General features: G+C 40.6%; 1 protein-coding gene across 4 annotated transcripts; it reads right to left on the bottom strand.

Annotated features, from left to right (window-relative positions):
* Positions 1-2,727: 2,727 nt before the first annotated feature.
* On the bottom strand, positions 2,728-17,910 carry fam20b (FAM20B glycosaminoglycan xylosylkinase). Of its 4 annotated transcripts, none has more exons than XM_042417474.1 (9): positions 17,668-17,910; positions 16,098-16,418; positions 15,677-15,924; positions 15,472-15,558; positions 15,240-15,349; positions 11,099-11,270; positions 8,141-8,332; positions 6,110-6,169; positions 2,728-5,988 (listed from the first exon to the last, which is right to left on the bottom strand). In XM_042417474.1, the coding sequence occupies exons 2-9, from the start codon at positions 16,224-16,226 to the stop codon at positions 5,757-5,759; spliced, it is 1,230 nt and encodes a 409-aa protein (XP_042273408.1). In that variant the 5' UTR covers positions 16,227-16,418; positions 17,668-17,910; the 3' UTR covers positions 2,728-5,756. The 4 variants fall into 4 exon arrangements, with proteins under 4 accessions (XP_042273408.1, XP_042273409.1, XP_042273411.1 ...); XM_042417475.1 differs by having other exon boundaries at positions 16,098-16,479; XM_042417477.1 differs by lacking the exon at positions 17,668-17,910 and adding an exon at positions 17,341-17,657.

Consider the following 17,910-nt stretch of genomic DNA (forward strand, 5'->3'; position numbering starts at 1 on the left):
CAAAGTTCAGCCTTCAATCACTGTCATGTTACAATAATAACATGAGGAGGTGTAGGGAGAGATGTGAACCCGCTGAGGAAGTTGAGCCACAACTTGTTTCTAGGAAACCAAAAGTAGTCATGTGACCATACATCTTATTTTTAAAAATGTTCCCTCATTGAAGTCACAGCAGCGCATGTCAGGTTTGAGTCTCTTTACAGCGACTTTAATCTTTCTTTATGTCCAGTTGGAAGATCCAACAGCTGTTTAACATAAAACATCCAAGATATTTATTGTACATGAAGTGAGCAAAGGACAGTGAAGTTTATAATAGAGAGTACCATCTTGTGTGGTGGTAAATCAAAAAGTACATAAATAAATTGATCTGTTTCTGAATAAATTGTACATTAATGCAGGCAAGGGCGGATTTAGTGATTTGGGGGCCCTGGGCAAACTCAGTCACGGAGCTTCCTTCATGCCTTATTTTCTCTAATTGAGGATGTTGGTGTTGGCGCTGGTAGAAGTAGCCCACTCAGAACTTTAAACTATTAATACAACGCTAAACATAGTTTGTTAAAAGTAGTTCTGCATTCAAAGATTCACATAGATAAAAGTGCAGAAGTGTTAATAGCACAGTACACTTACGTTTACTTAATATCTGGTCATGGTGGAGCTCATTTTAACTGCTTTATATACTGCTGGATAGTTGAATCTATAATAATGCATCGTGTTTTATCTGTTGATCGTATACTTTGTGTGTAAAATCTTAACCTGTATAGTAACCAGTAACAAGCTGTCAGATAAATGTAGTAGAATGACAAGTACACTGTTTCCCTTTGAAATCGAAGAAAGTGAATCCCTCCCAGTAGAAGTGGAGTTACAGTTGCATAACTTGGAAATATTACAGTACATGTACTTCATAAGTGCAAGCCTAATACTTGAGTAAATGTACTTGGTTACTTGTAATGAAGGAGGTTGATGATTTCTATAACTGAAATCTTTAACCTGGTTTTTCCTCTGCTTCTCTGACATGAACTGCTCTGAAAAGTAACTCGGTTCATTTAGTAGTAGGTAGGTTACTTGGGTAGTATTCTCCTTATGCTACTTTATATTGATACTCCACTACATTTTGAAGATTAAGAATTTTGATAATTTTGACAAAATAAATAAAGTGATAAAATATGATGCATGAACTACCCAGCATTTGGCCTATATAAGGTAGTTACAATTAACATGCAAATTTTGCAAAAAAGGACACGTGTCTGTAGTAATAATAATACAAGTAACATGTAATATTACATAATTATATAATAATTATAAAGTAAAACTGTAAATGCAGGACTTTAACTTGTAATGGAATATTTCTATACTGCAGTATTATTACTTTAAGGATGTGAATATTTCTTCCATCAGCATGTTGCTGCACTCTTTTCTTTCTCTTTCCTGAAAGCAGGTTTCTTTTCTTATAAGGGTACTAGTTGACCTCCCCCCCTCTTCCTTGAATGACGTTTTTTCTTATATTGGCATCATTGTCTTTGTCTGTTTTCATGAGGGTCGGGGGTGGGGAGTGAAGAGGGTCAGTGCTCTCGTCATCTAGCAAGCGAGACAACGTGATAGGAAAATGTTAACTGTGGTTCTGCTGGTTGTTTCGGGGGGAACAAGCAGACCACCGTCAGGAGTTCTACAGTAATTGCTTTACTTTTTCCCTTTGTTTTGGGGCTTTTTGTAAGTCATTTTGGGGTGTAATGAGTTAGATAGTAACATCATGTTTCATATCTAAATATAATAATTCTGCTACAGATTTATTGTAATTTTTGGCACCCCTTTTAGTTGGGGGCCCCAAGCAGTGGCCTACCTTGCCCACTGTAATGGTAAAGTCTGTCCCTGCTTGCAGGATGCGATTAACCGCTACCATCCTGTTCCCCAACTTAGTTTGGTTATAAGTTGGTTACACATAAATTGGCCTAAAAGGAATAGTTCCACATTTTGGAAAATGTTCTCTTTCTTGTTGAGATGAAGACTAATATCACTCTAATTTCTGTAGCTACAGCCAGCAACCGGTTAGCTTTGCTTAGCACAAAGACTGGAACGAGGGGCAAACAATACACACTGGCTCTGTCTAGTCACTAGCTAACATGTTATATCTTATCTGGCCAAGAAACAGTCCGCCACATAACCCCCGTTATGCCACAACTTATTTTTTGTATGGTTTAAACAAAGGAGATATATAGCGTGTTCATTAGTGAGCTTTAGAGATACTTAATGCTAAGCTAAGCTAACTGGCTGTTGGTGGTAGCTTCATGTTTACGTTACAGACGTGAGAGTGGGATCATCATCATCTCATCCAACTGCCAGCAAGAAAATGAAAAAGCGTATTCTCCAAAAAGTTGAACTATTCCTTTAATTGGCACCCTGTAAGCATAACTGAAATATTTAAGTCATTAAAAGTAGATTTTCTTTCATTTTTTCAGCTTTCCATTTCAGTTCATATTAATCAATAAATCGAATTACCACAAACTAATAACCATGTGATGAACTTGGGGCTTTCGGGGGCCCTGAGGGTCTGGGGCCAGTTGCCCATCTTGCAGGGTTGGTGAACTAGCCCTACATCAGTGTGTTGCTTGTGTTTTATTTGTGTAGTTCCCCTTTAAAATGAAGGTGCTTTAAGACATTTGTGCATTTTGCACCATCGTCCCTTTTTAACGTGCGTTAAACTGAGTCAAAGGAAGACTATTTTTTGGCAAGTCATATTTTCAAAACGGTTTTATTTTCCAACAAAATCCGATGATTTCTGGAAGCCCAAACCATTGCGAAATTCCCCCAGTAGCTCTCTTATCTGGAGACATTAGTCTCATTACCTCACTTTAAAGAGTGTTTGTCTGACTGTGGTATTTGTATTGGGTCAACACTCATTATGTCACACTTTATGGCTTTATCTCTATCTCCTACACACACACACACAGAAATTCCTATAACAGTTGCGTTGGGACTTCTGCAGTGCGTCATATTCAGTAGTGAGTTTGCAGTGACTTTGTAATGCTTCACGGCACTTTGCCCTTACAAGAGGATATTCACAACATACATAAATTATCCTAGGGGGACATCTAGTGTCTGCGCTACGTAGTCATAGGTTAACAGTATTTTAGGGGATTATTATCCACAATACTTTCACTGCTTCCAACCTCAGGGGCACACAAATTGAGGAAACAACAAGCAAAAAATATCACTCAGAGACCAAAGAAATGGGTAGAAAAAGTCAATGAGAAGTGATAAAGCCTGAATATTGTTAGGAATAATGGCAGCTTCAGAGACAAAACATGGCCAATAAGTGTCAACACAACATGGACGACATCAGGAGACTCAATGTGGTCCCCGTGGGGAAGCACAATCTATATTTCCTGTGACATGACCTGACAAGCCCTAACATGATAAAAAAAAAAAAAAAAAACTGTGGTTTTCATCAGAGTTTCAATGTTTTGGTGCGTGTCCCAAGTAAAACACCTGCTTAGTATAAACGAAACAGGTGTCCTACATCATCTGGTTGCTTGCACACATAAACACAGAGAGGCTGGTTGTGACAGCAAGACGAGCAGGCAGCTGAGAGAGAACATCTGCATGTGGGAAAGGGGGGACCTGCCACATGGTTTCACAATTACGTTTCCCTCTGTGGGTGTAGCAAAACAACAAAACTCACTGAGAGCAGGCTATGAGGACTGAGAATTTACACTTGATAGCCGTGATACCTCTACTGTCAGGGTTAACGAGGAAAATGAAGTAAATGTCAAGTGATAAGGAAGCTCCTGTGGTGAGAGATGATCTGTAACTGAAGTACATGTTTACATGGGGAAATCCATAGAAGAAGTACTGTAACAACACTTAGAATATATCGGTTTACAGGGCACAAATATAAGATCAAATATTGATTTAAGGAGTTATCAGTTTCAGTATTTGAATTTCAGCTGACAGACAAACATTGAGGGCAAATTGATGAGGAAAGTTTGAGTTTATGGAAGAAAAGTATCAGGTTAATCATCAACAACCCACACACATCCTTTCTCAAACCCCTGTAACCTTGAGTGACTACATGATGTGCAAGAGGTGGCAAAAATCGTTCTCTCAGTTCTAATTCAGACGTTTTATGCCTGTGTGCAACTTCTGACTGTAACTGACTGCAGTTACAGTCAGCTGCTCATCAAGCATCAGAGGATCACATTTTAAGACCGCTCAGTGTTACAAACCAACTCGCACGTAAGACAGAGGCTGACAGGTGTGCAAAACCACAAGTCACAAATCACCCCCCACTTCAAACATTAAAGTCTGTGAGGGGGGAAAAAACAACAAAGAGGACATAATATTTTGTCGTGAAGTGTAAACTGCACCGGCTTCTCACCTGTATCCGTTTCAGACACTGCAAAGCACACGATTAGTTCAAGATAATCTCAGGTAATGGCAACAAGTAAAAAAGTCAAACAGGCACAGTTGTTTGTAGTTTGAGTTGTAAATTTCAGCTAAATTTAGGGCACAAGAAGTGATTCAAACTCAAATGAAAACAAAGAGTGGAGTTATTATAAACTAAATGTTAACTATAACCAGTTTGTTACTGATATGACCTGTAAAGCTTTACAGATTAAATCTGATTAAAATACATATCAGAGCATCTAAACTAAGACCAAAGTGAAAATCCCTGCCAACACAGTCACTGCACCGCATCAAACCAAACGGCTTTTTAAAGTAGCACCAGTGGCACCAACACATATTTCTAGACAGACTCTGCTTTTAAGTGGTGAACGAGCGGAGGAAAGATGACTGAGAGAGAACCACATTTAAATAGATCATAGTTTAATGCTGAAAATGAACCCACACACCCAACCTCTTCTGCCCCCTCTGTTCAAGTCTGTGAAGTCAGTAGCTTTCTTATTTACGGCACAGTATGGCACCCTTCCTTACACACACACACACACACACACACACACACACACACACACACACACACACACACACACACACACACACACACACACACACACACACAGTTTATTTAATATTATAATCCACAAATTTATATTCTTTCATCTCATAAGTCTATGTTACTACTTAGTTAAATATGTACACACTGGTGGGAATGATTGGGTTAATTTCTCTTTTTCTCCCAATTAAAGTCAAATTTTAATTTAAGGAGAAAAAAAAAAGTGTTCAGTTCTAAATGAATTCAACAGGGAACAGGTTCATCTCAGATGAACTGACATTTCACACAGCTTTTCAGTTTCTTGGACTGTAAGCTCCAAACAGCCTGAAATACGGCTGTACAGCTCCCTCCTGCTCTTTTCAGAGTCTGCATCTTGCCGAGCGACATCCTTCCTCCTTAGTTGCCCCCTAAGGAAAAGTTGGGAAAGGGATGGAGGATTTGGCACGAGACAGGAGTGTCATCACAGCATGTAGTAGTTGCAGGAGTTCTTACACGTACAGCGGACACTGTCCTTTAGTGCACAACAGTCCTGAGAGAAAGTTTATATAGTTGAAGGTGACACTGTTCCAACACTTTGAATCCAGTGATTCCCTCTAGAGAACTACTCCAGTCTTGTCACATACCACTGAGTGACAAGGAAAGGACAAGGGAGGAAGAAAGTCTTTGTTCCACCCAGTTGATCCATTTAGTCACTTTGTGTTTCATCTTTAAGACCAGAGTTGATTCTTCCATGTCCCTCTCCTCCTCTCCAGGCTCAGGAAGTAAAGTCCTGGCTTTTTTTTGTTTCTCCCTTATCTCCTCTTCCTCGTTTCTAGGGATGGGGAAGGTTCATTCGGTCCTCTATTAGAGTGTTGTCAGGGCCCTGCGCCTCCATGCACTGTTTGACAGTTGCTATGACGCCAGACAGACGCCTGTCCAGGGCTGCGAGGTGTGGCTCAGCCAGGACGGGGTGAATAGGGTCAAATGCCAGAGCCTGTCGCATAGCTGAACTCAGAGCTCCACCTCTCAGCAGGTTTAACCTGTTCCACGTAGACACACGAACCCTGACGAAAAGGGAGAAAGCAAGAGAGATTATTAAATGTTTTTATTCATTTTCAAATATTACAATAAAAAATTAAGCCTCAAAATTGAATCATCAAGATTTGAGATTCTCTGAGTACTCACATGCAGCACTGATAGAGTGGCGCGAGGATACTTCGTTCATCCAGAGCTGCATTTCCAAAGCTGCACACAGAAAACAAATCAAAAAAAGCATGAAATGAAATCACAATTAAAAAGCCTGTCTGCACTGCGGTTTAGAGAGGCCATCAAAATGCATTAGTCCCAATCTGAGGGCACTGTAGTGAACACGCACACTCCAAAACACTTTTGAATGCAACACATATGACATACTCCACTCAGAGAAGTCAAGTGAACCAGCAGACGTTCGTATTGAGACGTTGTTCAGTTTAAAATGAAGAGGACAAATAATCCAAAAGAATAAAATATTAAAAATAAACCAGTCAGCAAGCTTTAAAACTGCTGAAAACAGACAACAGACTGATATCAGGTGGAAGATCATATAAGCAGCCACATTTTAGTTACACATTAACAAGAGTTTATTTGGTTTTAAAATATACCATGAAAATGAGGGTTGTGCGATATCAGATGACCTGAAATCTGTGGTATTACTGTTTTTTGTACTGCTCAATAAAAAAGAAAAAAAACAGATATGACCCTGTGTTTAAGGGCTTCTGTTGTCTCATCCCATCTACGGTATGTTTTATTTAAGGAGGGACATTAGAAAACATCATGTTGGGTCTGAAACGTTGCCCTGGTCAAGTGTGAAATTTACTGTTGTTACTTCTTTCTTAGCCATGCACTCGTCTTGTTGTATACGTAGGTTGTGTTATAAGTGACGGAAAAAATTGCTGACATTTCCTTCCTTCCTTGAACTATTTTCCAACAGTAGTCACATGTAGCCTTGTTTTGTTCTGTATCATATTTATGTAACCTCATTTCAAATCTTCCTCTAGTGCAACCACAACCGCAACCCCCAGCTGGAAAATCTCTAATAGACTGGACACTTGTGGTTAAAAACATTGCTTAAAACTGGGAGGTGGAACATTGATGACTTGATTTCCTCTATGTAGGGTTGTTTCTTTGGGTTGGAAGTTATTTTTTGATATTCTGTCATACTGGATTCTGCTCAGGAGTAAGGAAGTGGGCACATTTTTGGAAGCAGTGGCTGAGAATCTGCTGCTGCTTGAGAGCCAGTATCCTCTCAGTCAAGGATCCTTGATTTTTTGCCAAAATATCAAGAAATAGCCTGCTCAAACAAATAATGTGAAGCCATGACTGTTAACTAGCTATTTTTCTCATTCATTATATATATATGGTATTATCAGTGGCTCAATTGTAAAAACAGCCATAATGTCCAGTGAGAAGTTGCTTGATTTCTGCACTGAACCTCATTCTGCCAACTGTGATTAATTCTTGAAAAATGTTCGCAAGCTAGACGGAAAAGTTTCCACTGTTGGCTTTGATCATGAAAAACGAAACAACTTCAGAGAAGGATTAACGGCTCAGTGTCCTCACTACATGGATGGGGCTGTTCAACATGAGTCAACTATAAAGTAGTTTCAGTGGCGATAATTGAGTTCTTGAAAAAGATGAGCTTGCCGGAAAGTGCCAAAACAAACAGAAATTGAAAATAAATATCAGACAATTCTTCCAAAATCATCAGGCTGTTTTGTTGCTCTGCCAAAAAACATGTTGATAGAATTAAGTGCAGAATATTCCAGTGAGTCAGTTCGTGATATATTTTTCATGTAAGTGTTACAGACAGGAATCAGCCTTCTGCACCACTGTGGTGTAATGAGTTGCTACTTGGCGTCTCATGTGAAAAAGTCATGTATCATTCATGACAAATTCCCATTTCTGATTTCATGGAAAAACCTAATCCAGTTATTCAAAACCTGTCAAAAAAATGTTGTTAATTACAATTTCTGTGTTTTATCCTTCATTGGTTTTTGTTAATTTATTGATTTATTTATATTTGTGTTTTAGTTTATTATTGTAACACTGATAATAAAATCTGCTCAATATTAATGATTCAAAAGGTGAATGATGTTCAGTTATCTTGAACAGACAAACAAACAAAAGGACACAAAAAAGATTTGACAGCAAAACAGGAACTTTGAACTTTTAACTCACCTCTTTGCATTGTCTAATAGGATTAGCATGCTGGCACCACCATCATCCTGGAAACTCTCGTAGTGATGACGATCAGCGTTTCCGATAAGATAATCAAATATGGCCGTATCAATGACATCAAGCAGCCTCGGTCCTGCGTCATATGGAGGCATTTTCTTCACCGCCTCACAGTAGCTTTCATCGTACTCCCACCTAAAAATAAATAAATTTTCACTTTCACTTAATGCTCTGTCAACCACACGGCTGCCATTCACAGAGCGATACAATCTTGCAGATGGTTACGGTGTTTCTCCTGTTTTATGCAAAGGTAAAAATGTGACCTAAATTACTAATTCTAGATTTATATCTTGTATGGTTTTGTAATTTCACATAATCTTACTTTTCCACACATTGAAAATCTGATGACATTAGAAGACCTCGGTAGACAGTACCATTAATGCTGAGCTGTGCAGGTTTTTCCTGTTACACAGCTGCTCTGTGCACATATTCAGCTTTCACTCAGACGGTGCACTGTCCTCAGTCACAAGTAGCTGTGTCAGATTTTTAAATGAAACTCATACTGATGACCCAAATTCACTCTTCAGGTATTCTGATAAGTCAGCTTTTGCTTAATATTTCATGACTACAGAGTGAATATGAATTGTCATGATTAAAGCTGTTGTGCAGGACTTTTATTTCCCCTTTCTGGCGGTGAGAGTAATTACAAAAACACTGTTGTGCTTACATCATAGGCTCCGCCGTTACCTACTCCGTTGCAACTGTTGCAGCTGTAAAATGATGGGTAAATTGTTTTGAGCATTACATAACCCCCGTGAAATGACTCCTTTCACTATCAGAATTTGATCCATTCGGTCCAATAACATTTGGAAAGTCTAGAAAAGCCGCACGATTAAATTATTTTATCCCTATTCAAGTTAGCAGAGAGCTAACTGGAAGTCAGCTGCTCGGCCAGCAGAAGTCTGCATTCATGCATTCATCCGACCAGCGCGGGAATGTCAAACCCGACACCAGATTAAAAACTCTGATATACTGTGAAATACAGAGAGATTTATCTGGCTGTAAAAGGCTTAATGAGCATTGTGTGAGCTCATTTAGCAAGGGCTTGAATGTAACGGACGCTCATTTATATGTAAAAGTTCTGCACTGCAGGTTAAAGGCAAATTCTCTCTGATGATATTAATATAATGTGGTGATGGCCCCTCTGCATCTACACTAAAGCACCTCTGTGTGAAATATTTACCTATCAGTCACTATTTCATTTTGGTGACAAAGACGGCAGCAGAAAAATGAGACCATCAATGAGACTGATGTATGGAACAGGAGAAGAGCGTGAACGAAAAACAAGAAGACTGAGTCTACTTGACTTCAGTATCGCATGCAAGCGCATACAAAGTCATGTATGCACATGGTAAGGTAACACTCTGGTAGTCTGTGTTTCAGAATCATATTATCTTGGTAGCCAAAAATTAGTTAGCATTCCCAAGACATAATGCAATCCATGACAATTGTAGAAATCCCGCTCTGCTAGCTCAATTTACTGGCAAATTAATATTTGTCTGCAATAATAATTACTTGTTAACATATGTTAGCCACAACATTTACACGTACTGGAACAATGTTTTCTGGGTAAGCCATATTTGGGGATGGATACCAAACTTCAATACTTTTATGGCACCGACTGAATTGCTTTGAAACTATCAAGTATCGAAAAATACCTTGTCATTCAGTACCAAATTTTGATACCTAAGGAGTAAATCTCATCAGTGTCAGTGAGCCAATAAGCATGCAGCATGCTTGTACCAAGATCTAATAATGCTGGTAACTGGCTGTCTAACGTTACACATTGTAGAGGCATGCAGGAAAAACACTATGTTACACCCACGTGTGTGTGTGTGTGTGTGTGTGTGTGTGTGTGCGTGTGTTATATTTTGAGAGTCTTGATTACATTTGTACATCACACAGGTGTAATTGGCAACCATGAAGGGACCCTGTCACATTCAGGATAAACAGCAGCAGTGGTGAGCATACAGTGAAAGAACGATGAAATAAACCTGGACAATTAGCAAAAGAAGTACCTGTATTTCCCCACATGGCTAAGAAGCTAAGCTAAAATGGCACCCACTAGCAAACACTCTGCGGTCAAAAACACAACCTGTCTGGAAAAGTAACAGCTACTCCAACCCTTTCATGTTGCTGACTGCAGTAAGTGAAGTGGAAATAAAAACGGACTATGTGAGTGAAAAGAAATAATGGACTGAATATACTGGTTACAGTGGATCCTCTCAGATGGACTCTTTGAAAATGAAGACTGTAAGTTCTACCTTTTGGCTTTATACATTTTATAAAATTGGTTTTAAAAAAAGTATCATTCAGGAACCAGTATCGGTGTCAAAAATTTTTGAATGATACCCTGACTTAGCCATATGTGATCACAGTACAATTTCTGTGGGGAAAAATGTTGCACAGAAAACTGCTCTGCTAACTCAGTATAGCTGTTACTCAGGACCCATAAAATAAAGCATTATCAATAATTTTTTTCTCCAAATAATTTCCATGTACTTTCCGAGAAAGAACTTTATAATTTGGTGCTTATTATGTGAAGGAATGTGCTCGAAAGAAATGCTTCATTTAACCCAATTAAATGATAAGATATCTTATCTTCAATACACCACCCTCACACATATACCTTCCTCAGCCAGCTTCCCACCCAGCAACCACATGAAGTGTTTCTCAACATGAGCAGAGTAGGTGGAGAGTCATTACTCTCTGAAATTAGGAAAGTGCAGGGTGTTATCTTTACATCATCTGACCTAAAATACCACAAATGTGGAAAGGTTATTGATACTCAGCATCAGCAGAAATCTTTCCATTTCCTTCAGAGGAACATCAAACACAATAATTCAGTTAAGATTTCCCCTCGCTCGCTAATAAACCAATGGATTCACACTCCACACCCACCTGGCTAGTTTCCCCTCTCTGTATGTGCGTCCCCAGGGGTGCCTGTGTTTCTGCAATGGCCAGACATCTGGTAGCCATAGGGTTAACGATCCCTCCATCATCTCTCCCTCTGCACACGCTGGCTCACTCTCCCGACAGTAATAACACTTTCCATAGAAGCATGTATTATTACCTGGAGGAAGGAAAATGGCCAATGAAAATAAATCCACTTGACAAGACACCTTAGTGATGATGAGATATGAAAGAGTGGCTAACATGGCATTATAAGGAGGTACAGTACAAAGCTGCCTACTACATTCTCTGAGAGAAAAAAAAAAAGAATCAGTAACAGAATTTGAAATGAGTGAAGAAAAAAGATGAACAGAAAGAGAGCATTAATAAGGACACACACAATTCATCAATACATCTGCCTCACATGGACATCCAGATGTTGTCTTAACACACATACAGACTCACACATACGCACAGGTAGATGTCCAACAAAGCAAAAGGTAGCTTACTGAAGAAAAAAGAAACTTAAAATGAACAGAGACCAGAATTCAAGCCCTCATGTAATGTGATAATCAATACATCTTTTAGTCTATTAAATGCCAAAAAACCTAAAAATATAGTGATACAAAGTGATGTCAACTGCTGGACGACTGTTTAGTCGATCAAGTCAGGCTTAACACAAACTAGTTTGTGATGTTCATTTAAATATGGGAATAACAGCGCACTTTCGGACAATCTTTCCTCAAAGGCACTTCTAGTGTTGTGCGCTGGAGAGTGTAATTGTGTGAAGAATGAAAAAAGGGAACTTGACAGAGAAGCTCATACCCTGCTTGCCTTCTACCTTCACACACCTGTTCAATCACTGCGTGAAAGGGACACGAGTTTAGTTGTGTTCGACCATCTGACAGGCACTTGGAGCATACTGACACCTTTTGACCAACAATCGAAACACCAGGTTACCAACACTATAAATAAATCCTGAAAACAGTTAAAGGGGACCTATTATGCTCATTTCCAGCTCTATATTTTTATTCTGGGACTCCACTAGAGTAGCTTTGCATAATTCATAGTTCAAAAACTCCTTATCTATCTTATACTGGCCCTTTATGCAGCCTCTGTCTCTAACAAGCAGTCTTAGCTAATGTCTCTTTAAGGCCCCCCTCTCGATGAGCCACTCCGTTCTGATTGGCCAGCTTTCCTGAAGCCTGCCAAGGGGCAGCCATATCAGAGTTGTGTTAAATTACCGCCAATGAAAACCCAACATTTCCTGCTTTACCGGTTTATATTAAAAGCTTTTAAATGACTAAATAACAGAAAACTTTTATTGTAAAGAATTTACAGGAAGTGAAATGTGTTCCTCACTGAATTAGCAGAGCTTTGTTAGCAGCCCTAAAACCGGTCGAAATAACAAGATATGGAGATATTTGGAGCTCTGTGTTCAGCGGATCAGTGGGAAATAATGCAGGGAGGGATAGTACAAGTAGAAACAGCCACAGTGATGATGATGATGTTTGATGAAGAGCGGCAGACAACCAGCACACCTCCAACAGGTAAACTACTTATTTTACTTTGCTCTGCTGTGTAATGGAGTCATGGCTCGGCGTGACTACCCTCAAAACTATGTAAAAATGCAATAATGTTAGTGGAGTGGAGCAGTGAACTTGCGCTGTGCATGGAGCAGATGACCATATAAAGAAAACTGCCATGAGCCAACATCGGCTCAGGCTAAAACTAGAAAAAACCGTTGGAAACCGAGCATTCAGAGCAGTCTGAGGCTGGTCCTTTTTGCTTACAGGGATTTACTTCATTATTTGACACTTTGGCCACTTTTGACATGAACATCCAACATTGTAACTATATATATATATATATATATATGAAATCTAGAAACTAATTCCTCAGCTGCTTCAAGTGTAGACAGCAGACTGAAGTTACTGCTGTAAATTGCAAGAACATAATTTTAATGGCACAAAGTTTAAGTTTTGTACCGCACCACTGAAAAAAAGTGTGCATGCAGGTATAAACAGTTACATTAAAAAACAAAAGGAACTGGAATATTTTTTTATTTACTCCATTAGTCAGTGTTAGTAAATGTGAACACTGTTCTTGTTTGCTGATGGAGTTCTCATAGGGACTACTTCTTCGGTAGAAAGTAGTTCTAGTGAATTGTTGACACTTTGGTCTGTTGATAATCCCGAGTGACAGGGATAGTTTCTGGAAAACATGTTCCTGTTGAATGTATAAATGTCACTTTTCAGTGTTGTGAGAGTCTCATTGTCAGGTATTAAACAACCTGGACCAATAAAAACCCAAACTCTAGGGGTAGAGGTCTTTTGTATTTCGAGTGAACCAAATCTTTTAAGTGTTTCTTTATTAAAGACTCCTCCTGAGAACTTAATGACACATTTGTGTCTTTGCAACTAATATGGTGGGTGTTTTTCACGCTGTAGTGCACAAGTGCCAAAAACCATGACAGATATTAATCAAGTTGAATACTGACTGGCGGTTAGTCACAGCTTTAAGATCATATAACATATGTGCGACCAGCTGGTGTATCAGTCACAAGCACACACCAAAAAAATTATGCAATGTGAAGAGGAGAAAACCACATCAAGCCCATGACAGAAAAACGTAGGCAACAAATACAAACAGGGGTCAGATGTTGACCTTTACAAACTGTGAAAAAGTCATCCAAAGGTGACATATATCATTACAACACTATTAAAGATCAAAGATTGCGGTGAAACACTGCTGGTGCACATTTTTTTTAATCATCAATATTTTACATTTATTTGACAGCAGACAGTATGGACACAACAAGAGAGGGGTACGATCTGTGACAGAGGCCTCCAGCTGGAATCAAACCTGTGAAGCACTTTGCGGTGGTTTGAGATACTTTACACACTCATCTATTGAGTAAATGGTGATCTTGTTTGACAAGTCACACCTGTACAACTGACAGAACTAAGGCCTTCAAATTCATTACTTCAGGAAATTAATATATTTCTTGTGGAGCCGATATTAATTCATTGCTGATATATGAAGGGGGACCCAAAAATTCCCGGAAGCCAAAGATAGCACAGGAGTAGGGTGTAGTTGTTGGATTTGCCACTAGGCAGCATACAGCTCTGTGAAACTAAAATTGGGATTGAAAAGGAGAAAGATTCACCACTATCGCAATCACAAGAGGCTCTGGACACAGTGGACAAAAGATGACTAAAGGAATGGGAGAAATGTTGGGACGGGTGTGTTACATCTCAAGGAGAGTACCATCCGATTTCTTTACACTCAAATATCAATCACTATCAGCCTCAAAAATCCTGTATTGGTTGTGCTATCATTTTTTTGTCTATGTAATCATGTCAGTTAAGACCAATTTTCAATGCATACCAACAACAATTATGTGAAACACCTACACTTAGTGATTTGCAACCTTTGCTGAACAAATGGATCGAATGAAAGGGTCATGGATTGCAGCTTTCATTAAATATAATGTAATGTAAACTCATGTAATATAATTCTATATTACAATAAAAATGCTACAATATAGCACATTTGTGGACAGTCAAGTGAGTATCTGTTTATAGATAAATATTGTCTAATCCAGTCTTGTCATAAAGCAGTCCTGCTTATTGATTAGCAACACTACCCATAAATGGCCTAAAAAGTGAGATTGGGATGCTCTCCTTCATCTATTCATGCTCTATCTATGACAGACAGAAAATCCATGCAAGAAGAGTATTAAAATCTATCAATGGTTTTAATACTCTCCTTGTATGATCCTTTTCCAGCAAAGGGCTCTGACAAACCTGTTTGTCAAAAGCCTAACCTTGACTTGACATGATTATACTGTATCAACTGTCACACCCTCACCAAACAAGACTTGACAGGGCATATCCTGGTCTGATGTGCTGCTTGGGAACGCCGGAAAAAAGACAGGAGAGGATGAGTGAGACAGAGAGTAAAGAGTGATTGACAGTAAGAACTTATTTTGGACTGGGAAAGCAAAGCGGACAGATGAGTCAAAAGAAAGGGAAATCATTCATACAATTACAGCACACTCTCAAACTGTGACGTCTGAAAACACTCACTTCTTACAAGACGCATATTTGAGAAGTGTGAGAGAAGGACAGAGGGGAGAGATACTCACCCTGCATGAGGAATGTGCTCAGCAGCTGGTCTGTGGCCACAGGTTTGATCTCTGTGCGCAGGTTGATGTATCTTCCCACTACTAGAGGTGCTCTCCTGAACCCCAGGATCCTGCAGAGAGGATGGTGTGACAGTACATGATACCGCAACACTTTCATAGCTCTGCTGCAGGGACAGATCAAAGCTAGTATGAGAATTAATGTCAGACATTACAAATAGCAACGCTCACTCACCTATCTAGGTGAAAAGCAGCCACCTCTGCATTGTGTCTGTCATAGCCTGCATATGGCTCTCCCTCAACCACGTAGTCTCTGTTATATCTGTGTGACAGTGTAAAGGACAGAAATTAAAAATGTGAATCACCTAAGTATAAAACACATGAATAAATTACAAATTCTGGCATCTGTCTGCATACAGCCCATTTTTAACACATCTGACCTCTTGGGTTTGAAGACGACTTTTTGTCCCCCATCCAGCACCAGCAGGGCTTTGAGCTGCGTGCCCTTGTAGCCCACATCTGCCCGTTCAATCCTCGCAGAGCTGAGGGCGGTGAGCACAGCAGCCAGCTCTGGGGTCTCCTCAGGGTACACTTCTCTCGGGCCCACCCACTGGCTTGCTATCTCCCATGGAGACTGGAGGGTGTGGGTGAGGCGAGCTCCCCGCGACAGAGAAAGGCCGGCTTCCATCTGTTAGGGGTTGGTGACAACAACACTGTGTCATGATACAATATAAACTGTCAAGTATGACTTTATACTAGCTACAACCAGTGGGACTCTTGTCTTCCCAATGACAGCACTGTTGCTCTTATATTTATATTTTAAACAAAGCTGAAAATTAAACAGTTCACTTGCACCCTGACCTTGCGAAACGCTCTGAGGTCCCGTCTGCTGGCTGCAGACCCTTCACCTCCATCCAGCAGGAAGATCTTCGCCAGGCCCAGGAGGAGGAGCACGGCACACAGCACCACCATGCGCTGTTTGAGTTTCATCTCCACACCGACCGATCCTGACCCCCTCGCCTGACGCTGTGTGTGTCCCCCGCAGCGAATCCCCCTCACCCCTGATGCATGGCCCCTGCAACTCCCGGTCGCCCGCACTGTCACACAAACTCTTTTGAAGGACGTGAGCTTGGCTGCCTGTCCTCCCCCCCGGAGTTATGATTTGAGCAAAACAGCAGTCACCTGAAGGGAAGACAAACTGAAATAAGAGAGGGCTGGGAGGCGGGGCAGAGAAAGGAGAGAACTAGGAGAGGGAACAGACAGAGAGAGAGAGAGATGAAAAATGTACTGTCAATAATGTGCAGAGAGAAAACTGATTGATTTGCTGCCCCTCTTGCTTGTTTCCCCTCAGGGCAGACGATGACCCAGTACTGCAGCACAGCTGAAGCCTGCATGTGTAACTACATCAGGATGACACAGGCTGGTCTGTGCAAACCGTGTGTGTACATTCAAAAATACCCAACAACACATAACTTGTACAGTGTGCAAGCTTACTTTGGCTGCAGGAACATTTTATACAAGTCTTTAGCTGCACATTTGCAGCATTCAAACTTTCCTGTTTCAGGTAATAATATCCTTCCTTCTCCAAGCTGGATTTAGGTAAATGAAGGCGTCTGTCTTTATAGCATTACTGCCTGTCTCCAGTGAGGGGATGATGGACATGTAGAGTTCTGCTGTGGTGCAGAGGGGGGGTCAGATGAGGTGTTGGACCCAGCACAGCCCCCCCCCCCCCCCCTCTCTCTGCCTTCACAGTCTAACCTTGCAAAGGAGAAAATGCCCTGAAAACCAGATATTACCTATAGTCAGTGTGCACCTGCCTACTGAAGCTAAACACTCACAAAAAATGGGCTGAAACATGGGGCTCGTCAACAATTTCGTGTCTGTCTCTGCATGTTATGAGCCCCTAACGTTAATCACGCCAGTTAAATTAACACAACTGCCACGTTTAACTGACAGTTGGCGGTTAACTGACTCTGCTGTCGTTAATTCAACGTTACGGCAGCGCTGCCAAGCCCGACGTAACATGTTAAAAAAAAACTGACATTACGAACAAACTAGCCATTATGAGGCTAAAACGTTGAGCTCTGGCCACGCAGGCAATCACCTCGTCAACACAATCGGTCTTTCATGATGTTGCTGCCTTTTTTCCCCCAACACCAATGAGAAAACGGCTGTCCAGCAATGACCTCATAAAAAACGCTTGAAATCTATAAACGGTGGCTTTGCTTTGACGCTCTCCACCATAATAATGCCAGCGTTGTTTGTCTTATCAAACCGTTGCATCGATACGCTCCTGTCTAACTACTAGAGCTATTAGCTGCTTAGCAAAGCGCCGTTACACCTTGCTGGGTAGGTTAGCCACAGCAGCCAGCTAGCTACTGTACGTCGTCTGTTATGTTTAACTTACTGGCTGAAGACCAGGCTGACTTACCTTATGGTAATATGCTGTTCACTGCGGACAAAGTAGCTTTCAAGTGTCGGTAAAGTGGTGCAATATTTAAGTTACATACAATAATTCGCCCCGCTGCTAAAAGCCCCAATGGTTTGTCATTTTCTCAATCCCCTCGGCAGCTCCCTTTCCTCCGCCCTTTTCCTTCGACTCCTTCTCTGGCCTGCCGAGTCCACTTCCGAAACACTTCCCCCTCCTGTAGGTGCTCCAGAGCGCCGCCAGGTG

The sequence above is a fragment of the Thunnus maccoyii genome, chromosome 7 (genome assembly GCF_910596095.1).
Source record: "Thunnus maccoyii chromosome 7, fThuMac1.1, whole genome shotgun sequence".
Lineage (NCBI taxonomy): Eukaryota > Metazoa > Chordata > Actinopteri > Scombriformes > Scombridae > Thunnus > Thunnus maccoyii.